Source organism: Pelobates fuscus, chromosome 2, assembly GCF_036172605.1.
Source record: "Pelobates fuscus isolate aPelFus1 chromosome 2, aPelFus1.pri, whole genome shotgun sequence".
NCBI lineage: Eukaryota > Metazoa > Chordata > Amphibia > Anura > Pelobatidae > Pelobates > Pelobates fuscus.
The window spans coordinates 8005909-8033221 of NC_086318.1; the positions used below are offsets into that span (position 1 = coordinate 8005909).

General features: G+C 43.6%; 1 protein-coding gene across 1 annotated transcript; it reads left to right on the forward strand.

Moving 5' to 3' along the window:
* The first annotated feature begins 8822 nt into the window (after nt 1-8822).
* LOC134586402 (E3 ubiquitin-protein ligase TRIM39-like) lies at nt 8823-10903 on the forward strand. The gene is made up of 2 exons (XM_063441903.1): nt 8823-9896; nt 10248-10903. The coding sequence occupies exons 1-2, from the start codon at nt 8855-8857 to the stop codon at nt 10781-10783; spliced, it is 1578 nt and encodes a 525-aa protein (XP_063297973.1). The 5' UTR covers nt 8823-8854; the 3' UTR covers nt 10784-10903.
* The last annotated feature ends 16410 nt before the right edge of the window (nt 10904-27313 follow it).

Here is a 27313-nt window from a genome sequence, read left to right on the forward strand (position 1 = left end):
GGGTCTTGAGCGTCATTTTACACGGTCGGTGATCTCAGGCCTCGTGGCCAGGTGCAAGGTCTCTTATGAATAGAACATTTCATTACTACTGTGTTCTCATGGCCTTCAAACTATACTATGTTGCAAATCTAAGGAAAAGTCAGCAATTCCTGTGTTAATCATGTCTTTATAGAAAATACAGTCTTTGTTCTATTGTATTAGATGTGCTGGGAAATTCTGTCATGTAAGGTAGTTTTAAAATGAACAAGTTAGGTTATGAGGACAAAATGGAGTATTGAAGAAGTCAGGTTAGGAGGACAAAATGGAGGATTGTCACAGTATGAAGTTAAAATGGAGTTAGTGCAATAATTGAATACAAGTACAATAAGGTTTTTTAAATAATCCCACATCAAAATGATACCTATGAGGATATAACTAATAATTATAAAAAATAGATTATACCTAAAAAGAGATTATCTAATGATTATAAATAATTATCTAATAGTTACAAAAATGGATTTAATTTCCCCTAAAAAGTTATAATTTAATAGTTATAAAATAAACTTAATCATCCTATTTACAAAGTAGCTGGTTTTCTGAAAGACATAACATTTCTCATTATTGCATCTTATCACAAAGAGATATAATATTACAATAAAATACAATAAAAATGCATATGTATATAAATAAAATAAACTAAAGAAATGCATTTAGTTCGAAGTCAATATTTAGGCCTATTGGTTCCAGACTATTAAGTTTAAAAATCCATTTGGCCTCAGTTCTGTCTAGGGCTTTCTCTGGATCGCCTCCTCTCCAATGTACATTTACTTTATCAATGGCTAGGAATTTAAGACCTACTGGATTATTTGAATGAAAATTAGAAAAATGTCTTGAGAGGTTATGGGTGCTTAATCCCTTCTTGATATTTGGTATATGCTCCCCTAACCTTATTTTAAACTATTTTAGTCCGTCCTACATAGTGTCTTCCACAGGGACATATCAAAAGGTAAATGACACCACTCGAATTACAGCTCAAAGTTGTCCTGATTTTAAAGTCCTCGTCCTGTTTCATATTCTGAAATTGTTTAGTGGTTGTATGCTTGAGTCGGGTTGTTTCTACAGCCCAAACATTTACCACATTTGTGGAAACCTACATTATCCGAATTTTCACTTTTTCGTTTCATGTCTTTAAGTGTTGGGGCTAACATGCTTTTGAGATTGGGTGCACGTGAGTAGAAAGACTCTAGATTTCTCATCCAAAATGGTACCTAGTACGTTATCCCCCTTCAGGACTTTCCAAATATATATATATAAGCTTGACAGCCTGAAATGGGTAAAAGAAAGTAGTATGATGAGTGTGGATTGTTGGAAAGAAAACAGACTTATAGCCTGTAGCAGCAATGTTTTAAGGTTTGCTTGCGTATGATTGCAAATAAAATGTTAATACTATGCAATAGATATGTGTTACTCAGAAATGTTGGCATGGCTTTAATAAGATATCCGAGGGAGGCCGTGGCCTGGGAACATGTAAGATAATATAAATATATATTATTATTATTATATTTATAGAGCGCCGTCAAATTCCACAGCGCTTTACCCTGCTCAATGAGCTTACATGCTAGAGGGAGTGGGGTAAAATGACACAAAAGGTAAGGATAGTATTAGACTAGTGACAGTTGCAGAAGAGGAATCAGTTGGGAGCTATTAAGAGTTTAATTGATATGCTTTTGTGAAGAAGTGGGTTTTTAATGATTTTTTGAAGGAGTGGAGACTGGGTGAGCATCTAACGGAGGAGGGAAGCGAGTTCCACAGGAACGGTGCAGCCCTCGAGAAGTCTTGAAGGCGAGCATCAGAGGTGGGAGTACGGACAGAAGATAGACGTAAGTCTTCAGCAGATCGTAAGGGCCTAGACGGGACGTACTTGTGTATAAGGGAGGATAGATAGGTGGGAGCAGCATTATGTAGAGATTTGAAAGCAAGAACCAGAATTTTAAATTGAGCTCTATATTTTATAGGAAGCCAATTTAGGGACTGACAGAAGGGTGAGGCATGGGAGGTGCGGGCGGACAGGAAGATGAGCCTCGCCGCCGCATTCATTATGGACTGTAACGGCGCAAGTTGGGAGCACGTAAGACCACTGAGAAGCGGATTACTGTAGTCAAGGCGAGAAAGTACAGTGGAATGGACCAACACCTTAGTCGCATCTGGCGTTAAGTAGGGGCGGATGCGCGCAATGTTTTTGAGATGGAAATGACAGGATTTGGCGATAGAGTGAACATGAGGCTTGAAGGAGAGGTCGGAGTCAAAGAGAACACCTAGGCAGCGAGCCTGCGTGGTGGAGTTGATGGTAGCACCATTGACTTGGAGGGAGACAGAACAGGAGTAACAACACTTGAGGGAGGAAAGACCAGAATTTCAGTTTTGGTCAAGTTTAGTTTAAGGAAGTTGGCAGCCATCCAGTTAGAAACAGCAGAGAGGCAGTCAGAGACACTAGTCAAGAGGGACGGGGAGAGATCAGGAGAGGACAGGTAGATTTGCGTGTCATCTGCATAGAAATGATATTGGAAGCCAAAGGAGCTAATGAGTTTACCAAGGGAGGCAGTATAGATGGAGAACAGTAGGGGACCAAGGACTGAAACTTGAGGGACACCAACAGAGAGGAGTTGGGGAGAAGAAGCAGAGCCAGAGAAAGAAACACTGAAAGAGCACTGGGAGAGGTAGGAGGAGCACCAGGAGAGAGCAATATCTTGTAAACCGATATTGCCAAGGATGAGAAGAAGCTGTTGATGATCAACAGTGTCAAAAGCCGCAGACAGGTCAAGGAGAATTAGGATAGAGTAGTGACCACAAGATTTTGCAGCGAGTAGATCATTGGATACTTTGCTCAGTGCCGTTTCCACAGAGTGCTTAGCGCGGAAACCAGACTGAAGCGGGTCTAACAGAGAGTTTGATTCGAGGAAGTCTGTCAATCTCGCATTCACAATTCTTTCAAGGATCTTGGATGCAAAAGGCAGTAGCGAGATAGGACGATAGTTGGATGGGGAGTTAGGGTCAAGATTGGGCTTCTTTAGAATTGGGGTTACGGTTGCATGTTTGAAGGGCGAAGGAGAGAGAGCGATTGAGAATTTTAGTGAGAGGTGGAGAAAGAAGAAGACAGAGTACGGATGAGATGCAAGGGAATTGGATCTAGGGAGCAGGTGGTGGGGCGGGAGGACTGGAGCAGAACCCTCTTCCAATGTAGCGGGTGCGAATGAACATAGAACATCAGAGGGAGTGAAGTTAGGGGAAGTATTGCAAGGGGGAGGAGAAAGATGAGAGATCTCTTCTCTGATTGTAGAGATCTTGTCAGTGAAGTGAGTTGCAAAGTCTGAGGCAGTCAAGTTAGTAGGTGGAGGAGGTACAGCAGGGCGAAGAATATACATACCGTATATACTCGAGTATAAGCCGACCCGAATATAAGCCGAGGCCCCTAAGTTTACCCCCAAAAACTGGGAAAACTTATTGACTCGAGTATAAGACTAGGGTGGGAAATGCAGCAGCTACTGGTAAATTTCTAAATAAAATTAGATCCTAAAAATATATTAATTGAATATTTATTTACAGTGTGTGTATAATGAATGCAGCGTGTGCGTATATGTGTGCAGCGTGTGCTTATATATGTGTGCAGCGTGTGCTTATATATGTGTGCAGCGTGTGCGTATATATGTGTGCGTATATATGTGTGCAGCGTGTGCGTATATATGTGTGCGTATATATGTGTGCAGCGTGTGCGTATATATGTGTGCGTATATATGTGTGCAGCGTGTGCGTATATATGTGTGCGTATATATGTGTGCAGTGTGTGCGTATATATGTGTGCAGCGTGTGCATATATATGTGTGCAGCGTTTGCGTATATATGTGTGCAGCGTGCGTATATATGTGTGCAGCGTGTGTTGCAGAGCCTTGGTGGGGGGTGGGCAATTTTATTATTATATTTTTTTAATTATTTTAATATTTTTTTTTATTATTATTTCTTCTTATTTTTTTATTTAATTTAATTATTATTTTTTATTATTATTATATATTTGTTTCGGCCCCCCTCCCTGCTTGATACATGGCAGGGAGGGGGACTCTACTTCCCTGGTGGTCCAGTGGCATTGGCAGTTCAGTGGGGGGGCTGTGGGGGCTGGCAGAGCTGTAACTTACCTCTCCTGCAGCTCCTGTCAGCTCCCTCCTCCTCCGCGCCGGTCCGTGCAGCTCCTCTGTCAGCTCACACTGGGAGCTGACCGAGGTGCTGAACGGACGGCACGGAGGAGGAGAGAGCTGACAGGAGCTGCAGGAGAGGTAAGTTACAGCTCTGCCAGCCCCCCTCTCCCCCCAGTCTAATGTCTGCTCTTATGAGATTAACCCACTTACTTGGGGAAAAAATTCCATCTGAGGCTCTCTGCAGAACAAGGCTAAATAGGGACCTGAGATGAGGCACCTGCGACCCCCAGCAGCACCCCATTTAAGCATGTTCAGGTGAGTGCAACCATCCCCCATGTTTCATATATATATATATTTGAGAGTCTAGCCAACTCCTTGGTTTTGCACCCCTCCCTGTCGCAGGTGCCTCATCTCAGGTCCCTATTTAGCCTTGTACTGCAGAGAGCCTCAGATGGAATTTTTTCCCAAGTAAGTGGTTAATCTCATAAGAGCAGACATTAGACTGTGAGAGTAGGACCTGCCAAAGATGGGGTACATTGACGTTGTGGCAGGCTTATGCAATGTATGATCATATAATGTAACTAAATCCCCATTATTTTTTGCCTAGATAAGGTGTTTTTTAAAAAAAAACTTTTAAAAACTAATAAAATCTGTCAACATTGAAGTTGCTGTTTAGTAGATAGGAGAGTGCGCTGGATCTTGTTTATTGTATATATATATATATATATATATATATATATATATATATATATTTATTAACTCCTTCACTGTCACCATATATATAAACAGATTAACTCCTTCACTGCCACCATATATATAAATAGATTAACTCCGTCATTGACACCGTTCATATAAACACTGCCACAATATATAAACAGATTAACTCCTTCACTGTCACCATATATATAAATAGATTAACTCCGTCATTGACACCGTTCATATAAACAGATTAACTCCTTCACTGCCACCATATATATATATATATAAACAGATTAACTCCTTCACTGCCACCGTTCATATAAACAGATTAACTCCTTCATTGCCACCACACATATATACTGATTAACTCCTTCATTTCCACCGTACATATAAACAGATTAACTCCTTCACTGCCACCGTTCATATAAACAGATTAACTCCTTCATTGCCACCATACATATACTGATTAACTCCTTCATTTCCACCGTACATATAAACAGATTAACTCCTTCACTGCCACCGTTCATATAAACCATGGGTCGTCAACCTGGTCCCTACCGCCCACTAGTGGGCGTTTCAGGATTCCAGGTGGGCGTTAGGGATTTTCTAATTTTGAGAGACCAGGCGGGCGGGTGTGACCGGGTACCGCCATCACCATTTGCGGCCCCGGCCCCCGCATATGGAGGGTTCCATCGGGTGGCCCATGCTGTCAGGGCCACCCGATGGATGTGGATTGTAAGGGGTCCCGGTCAGCGCTGGGCGCTTTACAGCGCGACCGGGACCCCTGTGATTACATCACCGAGCTGGGAGGAAGTGACTGCACGTCACTCCTCCCAGCTAACACTGAGAGCCGCGCGGGAGGAAGACCAGGGAGTCAGAATGGAAACTCTGTCTTCCATCCACCTGAGCCACCACTGGACCCCAGGGAAAGTCACCCTCCTGCACCTAAAAGGTAGGAAACAGGAGGGTGACTAAAATATTTTGTGTGTGTTTGTTTGTGTCTTTGTATGTATGTCATGTGTGTGTGTGTCTGTGTGTCTGTATGTTATGTATGTGTGTGTGCCTGTCTGTGTGTCTGTATGTATGTGTGTGTGTCTGTATGTATGTGTGTGCCTGTCTGTCTGTATGTGTGTGCCTGTCTGTCTGTGTGTGTGTGCCTGTCTGTCTGTATGTGTGTGCCTGTCTGTGTGCCTGTCTGTCTGTCTGTGTGTGCCTGTCTGTGTGCCTGTCTGTCTGTCTGTGTGTGCCTGTCTGTCTGTCTGTGTGTGCCTGTCTGTCTGTCTGTGTGTGCCTGTCTGTCTGTCTGTGTGTGCCTGTCTGTCTGTCTGTATGCCTGCCTGCCGGTCTGTTATAATGGTAATAGTAAGTGGAATACCTAGCTCAGCCTTCCTACTGGGCATTGCTATAAGGAAGGTTAAAAAATAAAAAAAAGGTGGGGAGGGGAATTGAGGAGGGAGAGGAGGGGAGCTGACGCACAGATGAGAAATCATATTATGCGCAAACAGAGAAGTTGTCTGAATATCACCGAAAGAGGAGACCTTCGTTTGTTCCTTACAAAAATCGAACCAGATATCAAATATTTAGTCTCGCAGCATCAACCTCAAGGGTCTCATTAATCACTAATAAAGGTAATTTCAATTTACTTTATTGTTTTCTCATTAAAGTTTATAAAGTTAAAAACATTATAAACATGCATTTAGTAGAAATAAAAAGATAAATGTACGTACATTTAATTTTTTTTTTTTTAAAACACCCTCCTTTCTAATAAATATTCCGCACTTGCGCGAAAACTGGTGGGCGGTAAGGACATTTTTTCAACCAAAAAGATGCATTTGTGGGCGGTAGGTAGAAAAAGGTTGACTACCACTAATATATACAGATTAACTACGTCATTGACACCGTTCATATAAACAGATTAACTCTTTCATTGCCACCGTACATATATACAGATTAACTCCTTCACTGCCACCGTACATATAAACAGATTAACTCCTTCACTGCCACCATACATATATATCACAGTGCCTATTGCCTGTGGCTTCTTTTTTGCTTGTTTCACTGGTCGCTGTGAGCTCGTTCTAGCTTTAGAAGTCACATCTGGAGAAAGGTTTTCTCAGCCTGAATTAAGAGCCAATTATTCTCCAGTTTTACGCTGTATACCGGCAAGAAAGACGTCCAACATGCCGCACGACTACAGGTTACAATGAATCCCTCCTATAGTAAATACGTTTAAAATCTCCCACCCTGACCACAGAGCAGGTACCTGTTATCACCCCATCTTTAATACAAAGTTGGGGTGTGTGTTTGAACGGTTAGTTTTTGTTCATCAGATCCCCTCATTCCAGAGATAACCTCATTGAAGGTATTGGAAGACCTTGTTGAGGTGATCATGGTCGAGACTGATTCTTCCACAGATACAAATGTCCATCGCTGATTAAAATCTAAGTCTTCTGCTCTTTGAGTCTTTCCGAGTAACTGGCCATGGGGTATAGATAGGAATCCAGACCTACCTACAGAGCCAGGACTACCACATGAGGGAAAGCTAATTACTACTGGCAAAATAACTAAACAGACCGTATAAATGGAGAACATGGCTCAACGTTCAATGAGATCTGAGAAAAAACTCCATCAGAGGACGTTGAATCGTTAGCCATGATAATTAGGTCAGGAATCTTAAAGAGGAATCCGGCCATTGATGGAAAAGTTCCACATTATTAGTATTTACCAGATACAGACAGACATTTCTTCTAATTGGTATATAGACTATCTTCCATCACCAGGTTCAAAACGAGCTTCTCTTAATTGAACTGTTACAATAAATAGACCGATCAAAGCTTGAATAAATAAAATCTTTGTCTAATTCTGCCACTTTCATAAAGATCTCAAACTACTACCACACAGGTCAGAGCCGGGTTACCCATTAGGTGGCCAAGGCGGCCAGCTAGGGCCCAGGCTCAGAGAGGGGACCCTGTCTGGACCTGGAGCTCCGGCTCTGTCTGGCCCTCTATGAGATGAAGGAGGTTCGGCCCTGAGCCACTTTAAGAGCTCCATTGTCAGTATTGCTAGTTGTGTAAAATTGTGATTTGTATGGAGAAGTAATGTGAGAATTCTGTTCTTTGAGAAAATTCAGAGAGAGATTGGAGGTTAATGGACACAGCAGTGGCGTACACACGATCCATTGGGCACCGGTGCGAAAATTGATCCGTGGGCCCCGCTTTCTCCCCCGGCGCTTACTCTGCGCGGGCCGGGGCCGCTACACATGGCGGCGGGCACCTGGTCACAGGACCACAGGACCACTATAGGCACTCAGATCACTTCACTGAGTGTTAATCCAGCCTCTAGCAGCTGTCTCACTGACAGCCGCTAGAGGCGCCTCCATTGAGTTATGCTTTCCTGTGGGCGGTTTGAGTGCGCGCGCGGCTCTTGACGCTTATGCGCATTCGGAGCTGACACACACACAGTAACACTCACTAACACACTTACTGACACTCACTAGCAGACACACTAACAGACACACACAAACTAACACACACACAGTAACACACTCACTGACACACACAAACTAACACACTCATTAACAGACACACACACAGTAACACACTCACTGACACATACACACTAACACACTCATTAACAGACACACACACAGTAACACACTCACTGACACATACACACTCATATTTTTTTTTTTTTTAGCTTTTCTAGTTACATTAGTACAATTCCATTGTACAGCACTACGGAATGTGATGGCGCTATACAAATAATATAATAATAATAATATACCCTCTGAATATTGTGCTATAGAAAAGATAGATCATCAGGAACTCTCAGGGTTAACAATCAGGAAGTTAAATCCTCTGATACAAACTGTCCGCACCCTGATTGTGAAATGTGGTAAAACCAGTCCCACTGATTTCTGGGTTCAATGTCCAATTGATTTCTGATAAAAGACAAACTTTCAGTTTCGTCTCTTGTTGCTGCTTTCAGTGATGGCGTCTGCTGATCTAAGAGACGAGCTGGCCTGCTGTATCTGTACGAACATTTATACAGATCCTGTAACCCTGACATGTGGACATAGCTACTGCCGGGTCTGTATCACAAAAACATGGGACAACCAGGAGGAGAGGGAATATTCCTGTCCTGAATGCAGACACAGGTTTAGGGTAAGACCGGAGCTTAAAAGAAACCTGATAATGTGTAACATAGTGGAGAGTTTTCTATCTACTCACCCAGAGCAGGAGGAGGTTGGGATCTCCTGTACTTATTGTGTTCACTCTCCTGTACCTGCTGCTAAAACATGTCTGCACTGTGAAGCTTCTCTGTGTGAAGTCCACCTGAGGGCCCACAGCCAGTCAGCAGAACATGTCCTAACTGAGCCCACCACTTCACTGGGGAACAGGAAATGCTCCGTCCACAAGGAAATCCTGAAATATTACTGCTCTGAGGATGCTGCCTGTATCTGTGTGTCCTGCAGGCTGGATGGAGAGCACAGGGGACACGCGGTGGAGACTCTGAATGTGGCCTCTGAGAAGAAGAAGGAGAAACTGAGAAATATTCTGCAGAAACTGACCTCAAGGAGAGAGGAGGCTGAGAAAAGAGTCCAGAGCCTGCAGGAGCTCAGGAGAGAAGTGTCAGATAAACCAGCTGGGTTAACAGAGGAAGTCACTGCCCTGATTGGGGGCATCAAGGAACAGCTGGAAGCTCTAGAGAAGCGAGTCCTGAGTGAGATCTCCAGGCAGGTCTCACTCCGAGTCTCAGATCTAATCCGGCAGATGGAAATAAAGAAGGAGGATTTGTCCAGGAAGATGGGTCACATTGAGGAGCTGTGTAACATGACGGATCCTGTAACTGTCTTACAAGTACGGGAATCAGACAGCGCTGACTATTGTGATACTGAGGAGGGAGATAATGAGGACAGAGAGAGAGATGATAACAAGGTCCGTGCTGTAGGGGATCTGGATGTGGGTCTGATCTCAGCGACCTTACACTCAGGATTAGCTGGGATTGTGACCGGAATAAAGAGACAGCTCCATGTACCGGCTAATATATTACTGGGTGTAAACACGGCTTCAGACATGGAACTGGATGTAAACACAGCTTCAGACATGTTACCGGGTGTAAACACGGCTTCAGACATGTTACCGGATGTAAACGCGGCTTCAGACATGTTACCGGACGTAAACGCGGCTTCAGACATGTTAGTGGATGTAAACACGGCTTCAGACATGTTACCGGGTGTAAACACGGCTTCAGACATGTTAGTGGGTATAAACACGGCTTCAGACATGTTAGTGGGTGTAAACATGGCTTCAGACATGTTACCGGGTGTAAACACGGCTTCAGACATGTTACCGGGTGTAAACATAGCTTCAGACATGTTACTGGGTGTAAACAGGGCTTCAGACATGTTACTGGATGTAAACACGGCTGCTAATACTGCAACTGTATCGGGTGATATGAAAACTGTATCCTGGCATAGATATATGAAGCGGAGACGACCAAAAACACCAGAGAGATTTGAGTATTATCAGGTTCTAAGCTCCACGAGTTTCTCCTCTGGGCGACATTACTGGGAAGTGGAGCGCAGTGAATCAGGGGACTGGAGGGTAGGGATGGCCTATCCCAGTATAGCCAGGGAAGGAGCTCAGGAAGTGATTGGAAATAATAACAAGTCCTGGGGTTTGGAGGGGTACTATAATCAGTATATTGTACTGCATGACAGTAAGAAAATCTGGTTACCTCACCCCGTTTCCAGCCGGAGATTGCGGATATTCCTGGACTACGAGGCCGGGCGGCTGTCCTTTTATGAGCTGTGTGACCCCATCAGACACGTTCACACCTTCACTGCCACCTTCACTGAGCCGCTTCATGCTATATTCTGTGTATGTGGGGGCAATGCCTGGCTGAGAATTTATTGAATGATTTATTAGTCTAATTAAAGAGATTTAACTGGAAATCCCGGAGTGGGAATCCGGAGCCGGTAATACTGATCTGGGTGTGGGCGGAGCATAACAACAGGGTTAGCTCCGCCCACTTAAACTGGGTGTGGGCGGAGCCTGTTACTAAGCAACATCTGCTCTGTGTGTGATTGTGGGTGAATGTTACTGACATTAAAGCAGAATTACTCAACAACATCTCTATAATTAAAGGACCACTATAGTGCCAGGAAGACATACCGTATATACTCGAGTATAAGTCGACCCGAATATAAGCCGAGGCCCCTAATTTTTCCCCAAAAAACTGGGAAAACTTATTGACTCGAGTATAAGACTAGGGTGGGAAATGCAGCAGCTACTGGTAAATTTCTAAATAAAATTAGATCCTAAAAAAAATATATTAATTGAATATTTATTTACAGTGTGTGTATAATGAATGCAGTGTGTGCGTATGAGTGCAGCGTGTGTGTGTATGAGTGCAGCGTGTGTGTGTATGAGTGCAGCGTGTGTGTATGAGTGCAGTGTGTGTATGAGTGCAGCGTGTGTGTATGAGTGCAGCGTGTGTGTGTATGAATGCAGTGTGTGTGAGTGCAGTGTGTGTGTATGAGTGCAGTGTGTGTATGAATGCAGTGTGTGTATGAATGCAGTGTATGAATGCAGTGTGTGCAGGGCCGGTGCAAGGATATTTCCCCCCCCCCATATGTCCTGACCTCCCCTCCTCCTCCCTCAGTGGTCCTTACCTCCCCACCCCTGTGTTCCTTCACCCCCCTCCCCCAGTGGTCCTGACTCACCCCTCCCCTAGTGGTCCTTACCCTCCCCTCCCCTAGTGGTCCTTACTTCCCCCTCCCCTCCCCTAGTGGTCCTTACTTCCCCCTCCCCTCCCCTAGTGGTCCTTACTTCCCCCTCCCCTCCCCTAGTGGTCCTTACTTCCCCCTCCCCTCCCCTAGTGGTCCTTATCCCCCCTCCCTCCCATAGTGGTCCTTATCCCCCCTCCCTCCCATAGTGGTCCTTATCCCCCTCCCTCCCATAGTGGTCCTTATCCCCCCCTCCCTCCCTCCCATAGTGGTCCTTTTCTCCCCCCCCTCCCTCCCATAGTGGTCCTTATCCCACCCCCCTCCCTCCGATAGTGGTCCTTATCCCCCCTCCCTTCCATAGTGGTCCTTATACCCCCCCCTCCCTCCCATAGTGGTCCTTATACCCCCCCCTCCCTCCCATAGTGGTCCTTATACCCCCCCCCCTCCCTCCCATAGCGGTCCTTATCCCCCCCCCCTCCCTCCCATAGCGGTCCTTATCCCCCCCTCCCTCCCATAGCGGTCCTTATCCCCCCCCTCCCTTCCATAGCGGTCCTTATACCCCCCCTCCCTCCCATAGCGGTCCTTATGCCCCCCCTCCCTCCCATAGCGGTCCTTATACCCCACTCCCTCCCATAGTGGTCCTTATCCCACCCCCTCCCTCCCATAGCGGTCCTTATACCCCCCCCCTCCCACAGTGGTCCTTATACCCCCTTTTTTTTATTATTATTTTTTTTATTATTATTATTTTTTATTATTATTTCTTATTTTATTTATATTTTTATTTATTTTTCGTCCCCCCTCCCTGCTTGATACATGGCAGGGAGGGGGGCTCTCCTTCCCTGGTGGTCCAGTGGCAGTTCAGTGGGGGGGAGAGGGGGGCTGGCAGAGCTGTAACTTACCTGTCCTGCAGCTCCTGTCAGCTCTCTCCTCCTCTGCGCCGTCCGTGCAGCTCCTTCTATCAGCTCACACTGTAAGTCTCGCGAGAGCCGCTGGGAGCTGACCGAGGTGCTGAACGGACGGCGCGGAGGAGGAGAGAGCTGACAGGAGCTGCAGGACAGGTAAGTTACAGCTCTGCCAGCCCCCCTCTCCCCCAGTCTGTATTATGGCAATGCAAATTGCCATAATACAGACCTTGACTCGAGTATAAGCCGAGTTGGGGTTTTTCAGCCCAAAAAATGGGCTGAAAAACTCGGCTTATACTCGAGTATATACGGTACTCGTTTTCCTGGCACTATAGTGTTAATAGGTCCCCCCCCACCCTCATGGCCCCCCTCCCGCTGGGCTCTAGGGGGAGGAAGGGGTTAAATCCTTACCTTTCTCCAGCGCCGGGGACTCTCGAGCCACCCACGCATTTAGTCAGTCCATAGGAAAGCATTCCCAATGCTTTACTATGGACGTCCAGCGTCTTCTCACTGTGGAAATCACAGTGAGAATCGCGGAAGCGCCTCTAGCGGCTGTCAATGAGACAGCCACTAGAGGCTGGATTAACCCTCAGTGTAAACATAGCTGTTTCAAAGAAACTGCTATGTTTACAGCAGGCAGGGTTAAACATAGCTGGACCTGGCACCCAGACCACTTCAGCTTATAGTGGTCCTTTAAACTATAGTCACAGCTTGTATCCTGCATGTTAGAAATTGTTTTTAATTCACTGATTAAATCCGTGTGTGTGTGAGTTTGTGTTGTCTGATGGTGATGTGAGTTATAGTTTGTTGCATCTGCATGTCAGCTACAGGCAGCCTCTGGTGCTGGTATCTGTTCTGGACTTCAACTCTCATCATGTGTTTTATGCCTGCACTGTGTGTGTCATAATGTGTGTTAGTGTGTGTGTTATAATGTGTGTGTTGTCAGTGTGTGTCATTATGTGTGTTAGTGTGTGTTTCATAATGTGTGTTGGTGTGTGCCACCTTGTCAGTGTGTGTCATTATGTGTGTTAGTGTGTGTGTCATTATGTGTGTTAGTGTATGTCACCTTGTCAGTGTGTGTCATTATGTGTGTTAGTGTGTGTGTCATTATGTGTGTTAGTGTGTGTCACCTTGTCAGTGTGTGTCTTTATGTGTGTCAGTGTGTGTCATTATGTGTGTTAGTGTGTGTCACCTTGTCAGTGTGTGTCTTTATGTGTGTTAGTGTGTGTGTCATTATGTGTGTTAGTGTATGTCACCTTGTCAGTGTGTGTCATTATGTGTGTTAGTGTGTGTGTCATTATGTGTGTTAGTGTGTGTCACCTTGTCAGTGTGTGTCTTTATGTGTGTCAGTGTGTGTTAGTGTGTGTCACCTTGTCAGTGTGTGTCTTTATGTGTGTCAGTGTGTGTCATTATGTGTGTTAGTTTGTGTCACCTTGTCAGTGTGTGTCATTATGTATACTGGCTGATTATTATTGTATATTAGCTGACTGAGGTAATGGGAGTTATAATAATTAATGTAATTCTCCAGCCATTCCCCAGGTTTATGCCGGGCTCTTTGTATGGTATTGAAAAGTAGAAATAGCATGTTTTGCTTGATGGACTTTACTGAAATGGTGTTTGTAATGTGAGGAATGCTCATAATTATTATTATTATTTTATTATTTATATAGCGCCATCAGATTCCGTAGCGCTGTACAAAGGGATGAAAAGATAATGAAATTTGCCCAATAAACCCATGTAAATATAGAAAATGATCTGAGAAAATGGGCCGGGAGTTTGAATTTTGTAAACTAGACGCCATTTATGGCGCACACTGCGAGTTCATTATTTCTCTAAATACCTTCCGTAGCTTTAAGAATATTAAATATATAAAATGTCACCGGATCTGTTTATCTTCAGTTTGCTGAATAATTTCTGGGTCAATCAGAACAATCGGATAATTTCAAATAAAATCTTTATGGAGAACTCACTGCGTCACTTTGTGATCTTTATTCTAATCAATGGAATAAGTTAAAAAAACTGCAAATCAGTAAAATCCCACTGTTTTCTATTCAGTTAGCGCTAAATCTGTGTCTGCATGAAGATAGTTTTCAGAAATTAACGAGACTCGTGAACAATGTTCCCTCTAATTATTATTAGTTCTGCTCTATTTGTGTTTCCTGTTACAGTATGTTCGGCTGCCAACGATAGATCGCCCCAACACGGCCGTTAGAATGTTAGCATAGAATACCGTCAGTGTAAGTGCTGTTTGTGCGTGAAAAATGCAAAAAACTTCACTTTTACTGGCGATATCATCGTTGTAATACGATTTACTGTTTTGAAACAATAATATTTGTGTTCAGCGAAGTCTCCAGAGTAAAACAGTACCCCCCATGTACAGGTTTTATGGTGTCTTTTGCAATTGCTGCCTCTCGAGTTTATCTCCACTAAGTTAATAACTAAGAAATACCAGGACCGGGTGTCTGACAGCCAGTGGGGTGAATCAAGGTTTAATAAAAATGCTAATTTTGATTGAAATCTGCATTTTTTTCAGTTTTACAAAAAAAGAAAACACTTCACACATAAAGCACCTCAAAGCCAACGTTTTTAAGTTGTTTGAAGAGTTCCTTTAACATTACACTTTCCATTATCCTAATGATCGTTACAGTAAAATAGATAAATCAGATTCCTCTCACTGGAAATGCAGTGATCCACCTGCACAGCTACCTGTACAATGGAGTATTACTTACTGCAGCGCTGTGCTGGTAAAAATATTACATAAATATATATGTAGAATTAATATATGTGTAGATATATATAATTCGTTTTACATATTTTTATTTATATATAGGTGTATATATATAGTGATATATACGTATATATTTATGTATATAGATATATATATATATATATATATATATTATTTCGTTCTACGTGTATTTTGATATAAATATATATTAATATCACAATACAGTTAGAACGAAATAACACACATCTATATATTTTTTTATTATTTATTTTTAATTATTTTTTGAATTTTATTTTTTAACTTATTTACATATTTATTTTTTTATATTATATATAAATATATATATATATATATATATATATATATATAACAATAATTATATATATATTTAATCAGTATTAGTCTACGTGTAATTTGATATTAATATATACATATATATCATTATATATATATTAATAGTAAAATACACCTAGACAGTGTATTTGTGTGTATATGTGTATATGTGTATATGTAGAAAGGCCATTAGGCCTGAATTTGTGGGAGGAGTAAGTCCCCTACTTAAACTCCCAGCCCCTACTCACCTCTGCCGTTCAGCTGATTGTCTATCCCCATAGCAACCAGCACTTCCGGTCCGAGCTTACCACCAGAACAGCTTCAGTCTCCTGCAGCAAGAGGTCCAGAGCAATCCTCCGTCCGTTCTGAGGCCCTGCCGCTCACGTAAGCTAAGTGAGGGAAATAGCGTTCGGCTATTTCCCTCCGTTCAGGCCTAAAAACGTAGGGGTAGGTTCCCTTTGTCTTCTTTAAACGTATCCATGCTCGTTTTACGTATTCAGCGTTCGCGCCAAAACGGCCGAACGCCCGTTACACTTACGCATCATTTACGTATTCGTACGGGAAAAACTGCCGAACTATGTATAGGTATAACGCTAATATTAATCTTTGTATTTCTGAGTTACTGTTCAGTCATACGCACGAACCTCGTACTTACCTACTTACCCATTTGTGCATCTTTAACGTTAGACGAAAATCCTATTCACCCCTTGCTATTTTCTAATTCACTACTGATCTATTCGTACGGTTTAAACGAACGCACGGTACAAATCCGTAGTACGGTTAATTCTTTTAAACCATTCTAAATAATTCATGAATTTAATTCACACGAATTTCAAATGTAAACACATATTCCCTGTTCGGTCAGTTAACTGCTGATACCTACCTGTCAGTATTGGTTATTCAATCCAGTCTAACTACCAGTCTTTTTCTTAAACTGTGTTTGCCGGTCTGATATATCTAAAACATTAAAATCTCAACAATTGTTTAATAATATCCAGTCCTTTTCCCTACACCTAATTAACTAGTAACCTACGTTTTAATATCCATTTTATTAATTCTTATAGACTTCTCAAGTCACCAATATAAATAAACAAGTTTTTCTAACTATACACCAACCCTATTCAAACCCTACATACAGATATTAATTATTAAACACGATCTTCTAGGGCAATTCCGTTAAATCCACATCTATACTACATCTTCTCCTTAAAATCACGCAGTCATTTATTCTTGCCTCTGTCACGTCTTTGGCTTCACAGATTGCATCGGTTTCTTGCATTCCTGCTCAAAGTTACTATTTCAAGTTCTTTTATTACAGGAACAGGTATAGTATTTTCTCACTTTGGTTTCATCCAGGTCTAGGCCTCAAATACAATTAAGCAATCTAGACTTGTCACAGCAAGACATGTTGGTATTTATTACATACTGTCACATCTGTCGTTAACTATTGAAATATTCATTGGTTAATCCTTTGCTCCAGTATTATTCTAGGCCTCCACCGGTTTCTACACATTAAACCAGTTACGCTCATCACAGGTTTCGTACTTCATTCAAGGTATAGTTCCCCACTCTTTTTAAGGCCTTTCTATACAAGACCTTACGTGGTCTCGGTTTCATTAGGATTGACTCACGGTCTTACGCCCACAGTATGTTAATTCTTTCAAATTTCTCTACCAAGGCCTAAGGTCATACTGCCATCAGGCCAAGAAAAAACATCCAACCTACCTGATCCGGTACTCAGGCATACCACCAGGTACTTACGTCCTTACTCACGTATGGCAATCACTACCCCAAGGCCTCAATCAGCCTTTCTCTTTAACGCAAACTCGTCCCAATCCTTTCAGATCCCTCAATTCAGGATCTCACGTTGCGCTCCTAACAGCCAATCCTCACTACAAACCATACGTCACCACGATACGCATAAATACATCAACATCTGTCTTAATCCTCAGGCTTCTTCTTCAAGAACAGCAGCAGACAAGACTCGCCACATCAAAAATACTAGAAGGTTCCAGTTATCATAGAGAATAAACAAAAAAGAAAAAAATGCCATTCTACCTGTGTATGATTTACTGAGAAGATTATAAGCTTAAAAAGTAACTTTTAATAAATAAATCTAAAATAAAAATATATTAAAGAAAAATAATAATATGAACAGCAGGAGTGAGTGGAGACTATACAGCGAGTAAAACTCTGTGACTACTTATACAAGCTGTAAAAGTGTATACATAATAACACGAATACTGAAGCAATACTGTTTTACTACAAGATAACATCAGGGTATTCCCAAGTAATAGAGGTGATACTGTATTAAATATCACTAATAGCTGTAACAAGAGGGGGGAGATAAGACGACTGCTAAACCAGTGCTGTCAATAGTTAAAAGATTTATGGATAAGTAAATCCCTACATGATAGTACAACTAGCGACATGGGTTAACTCCACATACAACAATTGATAATGTTCTATGGTACTTAATAGTGATGTACCGAACTGTTCGCTGGCGAATAGTTCCTGGCGAACATAGCGTGTTCGCGTTCACCGCCACGGGCGAACACATGGGCGGTTCGATCCGCCCCCTATTCGTCATCATTGAGCAAACTTTGACCCTGTGCCTCACGGTCAGCAGACACATTCCAGCAAATCAGCAGCAGACCCTCCCTTCCACACCCTCCCGCCTCCCTCCCAGCATCCATTTTAGATTCATTCTGAAGCTGCATGCTTAGTGAGAGGAGGGAAAGGGTAGCTGCTGCTGATTAGATAGGGAAATTGATAGCTAGGCTAGGGTATTCAGTGTCCACTACTGTCCTGAAGGACACATCTGATCTCTGCTGTAAGAACAGCACCCCAAAAAGCACTTTTTAGGGCTAGAACATCAGTCTGCTTCTTTTTTTTTTTCTGTGTAATGTAATTGCAGTTGCCTGCCTGCCAGCTTCTGTCTCAAGCTCAGTGGATACTGTGCCCATTTGCCCAGTGCCACCACTCATATCTGGTGTCACAATAGCTTAAGCTTTACATTTAAAAATATTTTTTTTTTCACTGTAATAGATTGAAGAGCAGTTAGTTGTCTACCAGCTTCTGTGTCAGGCTCAGTGGATACTGTGCCCATTTGCCCAGTGCCACCACTCATATCTGGTGTCACAATAGCTTAAGCTTGACATTTAAAAAAAAAAAAATATTTACTGTAATAGATTGAAGAGCAGTTAGTTGTCTGCCAGCTTCTGTGTCAGGCTCAGTAGATGCTGTGCCCATTTGCCCAGTCAGTGCCACCACTCATATCTGTTGTCACAATAGCTTAAGCTTTACATTTAAAAAAATTAAATAAAATTTCACTGCAATAGATTGAAGAGCAGTTAGTTGTCTGCCAGCTTCTGTGTCAGGCTCAGTGGATGCTGTGCCCATTTGCCCAGTCAGTGCCACCACTCATATCTGTTGTCACAATAGCTTAAGCTTTACATTTAAAAAAATAAAATAAAATGTCACTGTAATAGATTGAAGAGCAGTTAGTTGTCTGCAAGCGTCTGGGTGTCAGGCCTCCTTCAGCATGTTCTCTGCAGACCCCTGCCTGTGTACTTTGACAGTTGCCACTCATATCTGGTGTTTCTATGGCGTGCTTTTACAAAGAAAAAAAGGTTTCCAGTGTAAGCTAATAGCAGTCAGTGTCCTTAAAGCGGGTGTGTCAGGCCTTCAGCGTGTGCTCTGCAGAACTGTGCCAGTACACATTGCCACTCATATCTGGTGTCACAATAGCGTGCATTTAAAACCAAAAAACTTTTTTCACTGTTATAGATTGAATAGCAGTTACTTGTCTTCAAGCGGGTGTGTCAGGCCTACAGCCTGTGCTCTGCAGACCTGTGCCAGTGCACATTGCCACTCATATCTGGTGTCTCCATAGCGTGCTTTTACAAAGAAAAAAAGGTTTCCAGTGTAAGCTAATAGCAGTCAGTGTCCTTAAAGCGGGTGTGTCAGGCCTTCAGTGTGTGCTCTGCAGAACTGTGCCAGTGCACATTGCCACTCATATCTGGTGTCAAAATAGCGTGCATTTAAAATCAAAAAACATTTTTCACTGTTATAGATTGAATAGCATTTACTTGTCTTCAAGCGGGTGTGTCAGGCCTACAGCGTGTGCTCTGCATACCTGTGCCAGTGCACATTGCCACCCATATCTGGTGTCTCTATAGCGTGCTTTTACAAAGAAAAAAAGGTTTCCAGTGTAAGCTAATAGCAGTCAGTGTCCTTAAAGAGGGTGTGTCAGGCCTTCAGCGTGTGCTCTGCAGACCTGTGCCAGTGCACATTGTCACTCATATCTAGTGTCTCTATAGCGTGCTTTTACAAAGAAAAAAAGGTTTCCAGTGTAAGCTAATAGCAGTCAGTGTCCTTAAAGCAGGTGTGTCAGGCCTTCAGCGTGTGCTCTGCAGACCTGTGCCAGTGCACATTGCCACTCATATCTGGTGTCACAATAGCGTGCATTTAAAACCAAAAAACTTTTTTCACTGTTATAGATTGAATAGCAGTTACTTGTCTTCAAGCGGGTGTGTCAGGCCTACAGCCTGTGCTCTGCAGACCTGTGCCAGTGCACATTGCCACTCATATCTGGTGTCTCTATAGCGTGCTTTTACAAAGAAAAAAAGGTTTCCAGTGTAAGCTAATAGCAGTCAGTGTCCTTAAAGCAGGTGTGTCAGGCCTTCAGCGTGTGCTCTGCAGACCTGTGCCAGTGCACATTGCCACTCATATCTGGTGTCTCTATAGCGTGCTTTTACAAAGAAAAAAAGGTTTCCAGTGTAAGCTAATAGCAGTCAGTGTCCTTAAAGCGGGTGTGTCAGGCCTTCAGCGTGTGCTCTGCAGAACTGTGCCAGTGCACATTGCCACTCATATCTGGTGTCACAATAGCGTGCATTTAAAACCAAAAAACTTTTTTCACTGTTATAGATTGAATAGCAGTTACTTGTCTTCAAGCGGGTGTGTCAGGCCTACAGCCTGTGCTCTGCAGACCTGTGCCAGTGCACATTGCCACTCATATCTGGTGTCTCTATAGCGTGCTTTTACAAAGAAAAAAAGGTTTCCACTGTAAGCTAATAGCAGTCAGTGTCCTTGAAGCGGGTGTGTCAGGCCTTCAGCGTGTGCTCTGCAGACCTGTGCCAGTGCACATTGCCACTCATAGCTAGTGTCTCTATAGCATGCTTTTACAAAGAAAAAAAGGTTTCCAGTGTAAGCTAATAGCAGTCAGTGTCCTTAAAGTGGGTGTGTCAGGCCTTCAGCGTGTGCTCTGCAGAACTGTGCCAGTGCACATTGCCACTCATATCTGGTGTCACAATAGCGTGCATTTAAAACCAAAAAACGTTTTTCACTGTTATAGATTGAATAACAGTTACTTGTCTTCAAGCGGGTGTGTCAGGCCTACAGCCTGTGCTCTGCAGGCCTGTGCCAGTGCACATTGCCACTCATATCTGGTGTCTCTATAGCGTGCTTTTACAAAGAAAAAAGGTTTCCAGTGTAAGCTAATAGCAGTCAGTGTCCTTAAAGCGGGTGTGTCAGGCCATCAGCGTGTGCTCTGCAGAACTGTGCCAGTGCACATTGCCAATCATATCTTGTGTCACAATAGCGTGCATTTAAAACCCAAAAACTTTGTTCACTGTTATAGATTGAATAGCAGTTACTTGTCTTCAAGCGGGTGTGTCAGGCCTACAGCCTGTGCTCTGCAGACCTGTGCCAGTGCACATTGGCACTCATATCTGGTGTCTCTATAGCGTGCTTTTACAAAGAAAAAAAGGTTTCCAGTGTAAGCTAATAGCAGTCAGTGTCCTTAAAGCAGGTGTGTCAGGCCTTCAGCGTGTGCTCTGCAGACCTGTGCCAGTGCACATTGCCACTCATATCTGGTGTCTCTATAGCGTGCTTTTACAAAGAAAAAAAGGTTTCCAGTTTAAGCTAATAGCAGTCAGTGTCCTTAAAGCGGGTGTGTCAGGCCTTCAGCGTGTGCTCTGCAGAACTGTGCCAGTGCACATTGCCACTCATATCTGGTGTCACAATAGCGTGCATTTAAAACCAAAAAACTTTTTTCACTGTTATAGATTGAATAGCAGTTACTTGTCTTCAAGCGGGTGTGTCAGGCCTACAGCCTGTGCTCTGCAGACCTGTGCCAGTGCACATTGCCACTCATATCTGGTGTCTCTATAGCCTACTTTTACAAAGAAAAAAAGGTTTCCACTGTAAGCTAATAGCAGTCAGTGTCCTTAAAGCGGGTGTGTCAGGCCTTCAGCGTGTGCTCTGCAGACCTGTGCCAGTGCACATTGCCACTCATATCTAGTGTCTCTATAGCGTGCTTTTACAAAGAAAAAAAGGTTTCCAGTGTACGCTAATAGCAGTCAGTGTCCTTAAAGCGGGTGCGTCAGGCCTTCAGCGTGTGCTCTGCAGACCTGTGCCAATATACATTGCCACTCATATCTGGTGTCTCTATAGCGTGCTTTTACAAAGAAAAAAAGGTTTCCAGTGTAAGCTAATAGCAGTCAGTGTCCTTAAAGTGGGTGTTTCAGGCCTTCAGCGTGTGCTCTGCAGAACTGTGCCAGTGCACATTGCCACTCATATCTGGTGTCACAATAGCGTGCATTTAAAACCAAAAAACTTTTTTCACTGTTATAGATTGAATAGCAGTTACTTGTCTTCAAGCGGGTGTGTCAGGCCTTCAGTGTGTGCTCTGCAGACCTGTGCCAGTGCACATTGCCACTCATATCTGGTGTCTCTATAGCGTGCTTTTACAAAGAAAAACAGGTTTCCAGTTTAAGCTAATAGCAGTCAGTGTCCTTAAAGCGGGTGTGTCAGGCCTTCAGCGTGTGCTCTGCAGACCTGTGCCAGTGCACATTGCCACTCATATCTGGTGTCTCTATAGCGTACTTTTACAAAGAAAAAAAGGTTTCCAGTTTAAGCTAATAGCAGTCAGTGTCCTTAAAGCGGGTGTGTCAGGCCTTCAGCGTGTGCTCTGCAGAACTGTGCCAGTGCACATTGCCACTTATATCTGGTGTCACAATAGCGTGCATTTAAAACCAAAAAACGTTTTTCACTGTTATAGATTGAATAACAGTTACTTGTCTTCAAGCGGGTGTGTCAGGCCTACAGCCTGTGCTCTGCAGGCCTGTGCCAGTGCACATTGCCACTCATATCTGGTGTCTCTATAGCGTGCTTTTACAAAGAAAAAAGGTTTCCAGTGGAAGCTAATAGCAGTCAGTGTCCTTAAAGCGGGTGTGTCAGGCCTTCAGCGTGTGCTCTGCAGAACTGTGCCAGTGCACATTGCCAATCATATCTGGTGTCACAATAGCGTGCATTTAAAACCCCAAAACTTTTTTCACTGTTATAGATTGAATAGCAGTTACTTGTCTTCAAGCGGGTGTGTCAGGCCTACAGCCTGTGCTCTGCAGTCCTGTGCCAGTGCACATTGCCACTCATATCTGGTGTCTCTATAGCGTGCTTTTACAAAGAAAAAAAGGTTTCCAGTGTAAGCTAATAGCAGTCAGTGTCCTTAAAGCAGGTGTGTCAGGCCTTCAGCGTGTGCTCTGCAGACCTGTGCCAGTGCACATTGCCACTCATATCTGGTGTCTCTATAGCGTGCTTTTACAAAGAAAAAAAGGTTTCCAGTGTAAGCTAATAGCAGTCAGTGTCCTTAAAGCGGGTGTGTCAGGCCTTCAGCGTGTGCTCTGCAGAACTGTGCCAGTGCACATTGCCACTCATATCTGGTGTCACAATAGCGTGCATTTAAAACCAAAAAACTTTTTTCACTGTTATAGATTGAATAGCAGTTACTTGTCTTCAAGCGGGTGTGTCAGGCCTACAGCCTGTGCTCTGCAGACCTGTGCCAGTGCACATTGCCACTCATATCTGGTGTCTCTATAGCGTGCTTTTACAAAGAAAAAAAGGTTTCCACTGTAAGCTAATAGCAGTCAGTGTCCTTAAAGCGGGTGTGTCAGGCCTTCAGCGTGTGCTCTGCAGACCTGTGCCAGTGCACATTGCCACTCATATCTAGTGTCTCTATAGCGTGCTTTTACAAAGAAAAAAAGGTTTCCAGTGTACGCTAATAGCAGTCAGTGTCCTTAAAGCGGGTGTGTCAGGCCTTCAGCGTGTGCTCTGCAGACCTGTGCCAATGCACATTGCCACTCATATCTGGTGTCTCTATAGCGTGCTTTTACAAAGAAAAAAAGGTTTCCAGTGTAAGCTAATAGCAGTCAGTGTCCTTAAAGCGGGTGTTTCAGGCCTTCAGCGTGTGCTCTGCAGAACTGTGCCAGTGCACATTGCCACTCATATCTGGTGTCACAATAGCGTGCATTTAAAACCAAAAAACTTTTTTCACTGTTATAGATTGAATAGTAGTTACTTGTCTTCAAGCGGGTGTGTCAGGCCTACAGCCTGTGCTCTGCAGACCTGTGCCAGTGCACATTGCCACTCATATCTGGTGTCTCTATAGCGTGCTTTTACAAAGAAAAAAAGGTTTCCAGTGTAAGCTAATAGCAGTCAGTGTCCTTAAAGCGGGTGTGTCAGGCCTTCAGTGTGTGCTCTGCAGAACTGTGCCAGTGCACATTGCCACTCATATCTGGTGTCAAAATAGCGTGCATTTAAAACCAAAAAACTTTTTTCACTGTTATAGATTGAATAGCAGTTACTTGTCTTCAAGCGGGTGTGTCAGGCCTAAAGCCTGTGCTCTGCAGACCTGTGCCAGTGCACATTGCCACTCATATCTGGTGTCTCTATAGCGTGCTTTTACAAAGAAAAAAAGGTTTCCAGTGTAAGCTAATAGCAGTCAGTGTCCTTAAAGCGGGTGTTTCAGGCCTTCAGCGTTTGCTCTGCAGAACTGTGCCAGTGCACATTGCCACTCATATCTGGTGTCACAATAGCGTGCATTTAAAACCAAAAAACTTTTTTCACTGTTATAGATTGAATAGCAGTTACTTGTCTTCAAGCGGGTGTGTCAGGCCTTCAGTGTGTGCTCTGCAGACCTGTGCCAGTGCACATTGCCACTCATATCTGGTGTCTCTATAGCGTGCTTTTACAAAGAAAAACAGGTTTCCAGTTTAAGCTTATAGCAGTCAGTGTCCTTAAAGCGGGTGTGTCAGGCCTTCAGCGTGTGCTCTGCAGACCTGTGCCAGTGCACATTGCCACTCATATCTGGTGTCTCTATAGCGTACTTTTACAAAGAAAAAAAAAGGTTTCCAGTTTAAGCTAATAGCAGTCAGTGTCCTTAAAGCGTGTGTGTCAGGCCTTCAGCGTGTGCTCTGCAGAACTGTGCCAGTGCACATTGCCACTTATATCTGGTGTCACAATAGCGTGCATTTAAAACCAAAAAACGTTTTTCACTGTTATAGATTGAATAACAGTTACTTGTCTTCAAGCGGGTGTGTCAGGCCTACAGCCTGTGCTCTGCAGGCCTGTGCCAGTGCACATTGCCACTCATATCTGGTGTCTCTATAGCGTTCTTTTACAAAGAAAAAAGGTTTCCAGTGGAAGCTAATAGCAGTCAGTGTCCTTAAAGAGGGTGTGTCAGGCCTTCAGCGTGTGCTCTGCAGAACTGTGCCAGTGCACATTGCCACTTATATCTGGTGTCACAATAGCGTGCATTTAAAACCAAAAAACGTTTTTCACTGTTATAGATTGAATAACAGTTACTTGTCTTCAAGCGGGTGTGTCAGGCCTACAGCCTGTGCTCTGCAGGCCTGTGCCAGTGCACATTGCCACTCATATCTGGTGTCTCTATAGCGTGCTTTTACAAAGAAAAAAGGTTTCCACTGTAAGCTAATAGCAGTCAGTGTCCTTAAAGCGGGTGTGTCAGGCCTTCAGCGTGTGCTCTGCAGACCTGTGCCAGTGCACATTGCCACTCATATCTAGTGTCTCTATAGCGTGCTTTTACAAAGAAAAAAAGGTTTCCAGTGTACGCTAATAGCAGTCAGTGTCCTTAAAGCGGGTGTGTCAGGCCTTCAGCGTGTGCTCTGCAGACCTGTGCCAATGCACATTGCCACTCATATCTGGTGTCTCTATAGCGTGCTTTTACAAAGAAAAAAAGGTTTCCAGTGTAAGCTAATAGCAGTCAGTGTCCTTAAAGCGGGTGTGTCAGGCCTTCAGTGTGTGCTCTGCAGAACTGTGCCAGTGCACATTGCCACTCATATCTGGTGTCAAAATAGCGTGCGTTTAAAACCAAAAAACTTTTTTCACTGTTATAGATTGAATAGCAGTTACTTGTCTTCAAGCGGGTGTGTCAGGCCTAAAGCCTGTGCTCTGCAGACCTGTGCCAGTGCACATTGCCACTCATATCTGGTGTCTCTATAGCGTGCTTTTACAAAGAAAAGAAGGTTTCCAGTGTAAGCTAATAGCAGTCAGTGTCCTTAAAGCGGGTGTTTCAGGCCTTCAGCGTTTGCTCTGCAGAACTGTGCCAGTCCACATTGCCACTCATATCTGGTGTCACAATAGCGTGCATTTAAAACCAAAAAACTTTTTTCACTGTTATAGATTGAATAGCAGTTACTTGTCTTCAAGCGGGTGTGTCAGGCCTTCAGTGTGTGCTCTGCAGACCTGTGCCAGTGCACATTGCCACTCATATCTGGTGTCTCTATAGCGTGCTTTTACAAAGAAAAACAGGTTTCCAGTTTAAGCTAATAGCAGTCAGTGTCCTTAAAGCGGGTGTGTCAGGCCTTCAGCGTGTGCTCTGCAGACCTGTGCCAGTGCACATTGCCACTAATATCTGGTGTCTCTATAGCGTACTTTTACAAAGAAAAAAAGGTTTCCAGTTTAAGCTAATAGCAGTCAGTGTCCTTAAAGCGGGTGTGTCAGGCCTTCAGCGTGTGCTCTGCAGAACTGTGCCAGTGCACATTGCCACTTATATCTGGTGTCACAATAGCGTGCATTTAAAACCAAAAAACGTTTTTCACTGTTATAGATTGAATAACAGTTACTTGTCTTCAAGCGGGTGTGTCAGGCCTACAGCCTGTGCTCTGCAGGCCTGTGCCAGTGCACATTGCCACTCATATCTGGTGTCTCTATAGCATGCTTTTACAAAGAAAAAAAGGTTTCCAGTGTAAGCTAATAGCAGTCAGTGTCCTTAAAGCAGGTGTGTCAGGCCTTCAGCGTGTGCTCTGCATACCTGTGCCAGTCCACATTGCCACCCATATCTGGTGTCTCTATAGCGTGCTTTTACAAAGAAAAAAAGGTTTCCAGTGTAAGCTACTAGCAGTCAGTGTCCTTAAAGCGGGTGTGTCAGGCCTTCAGCGTGTGCTCTGCAGAACTGTGCCAGTGCACATTGCCAATCATATCTTGTGTCACAATAGCGTGCATTTAAAACCCAAAAACTTTTTTCACTGTTATAGATTGAATAGCAGTTACTTGTCTTCAAGCGGGTGTGTCAGGCCTACAGCCTGTGCTCTGCAGACCTGTGCCAGTGCACATTGCCACTCATATCTGGTGTCTCTATAGCGTGCTTTTACAAAGAAAAAAAGGTTTCCACTGTAAGCTAATAGCAGTCAGTGTCCTTAAAGCAGGTGTGTCAGGCCTTCAGCGTGTGCTCTGCAGACCTGTGCCAGTGCACATTGCCACTCATATCTAGTGTCTCTATAGCGTGCTTTTACAAAGAAAAAAAGGTTTCCAGTGTAAGCTAATAGCAGTCAGTGTCCTTAAAGCGGGTGTGTCAGGCCTTCAGTGTGTGCTCTGCAGAACTGTGCCAGTGCACATTGCCACTCATATCTGGTGTCAAAATAGCGTGCATTTAAAACCAAAAAACTTTTTTCAC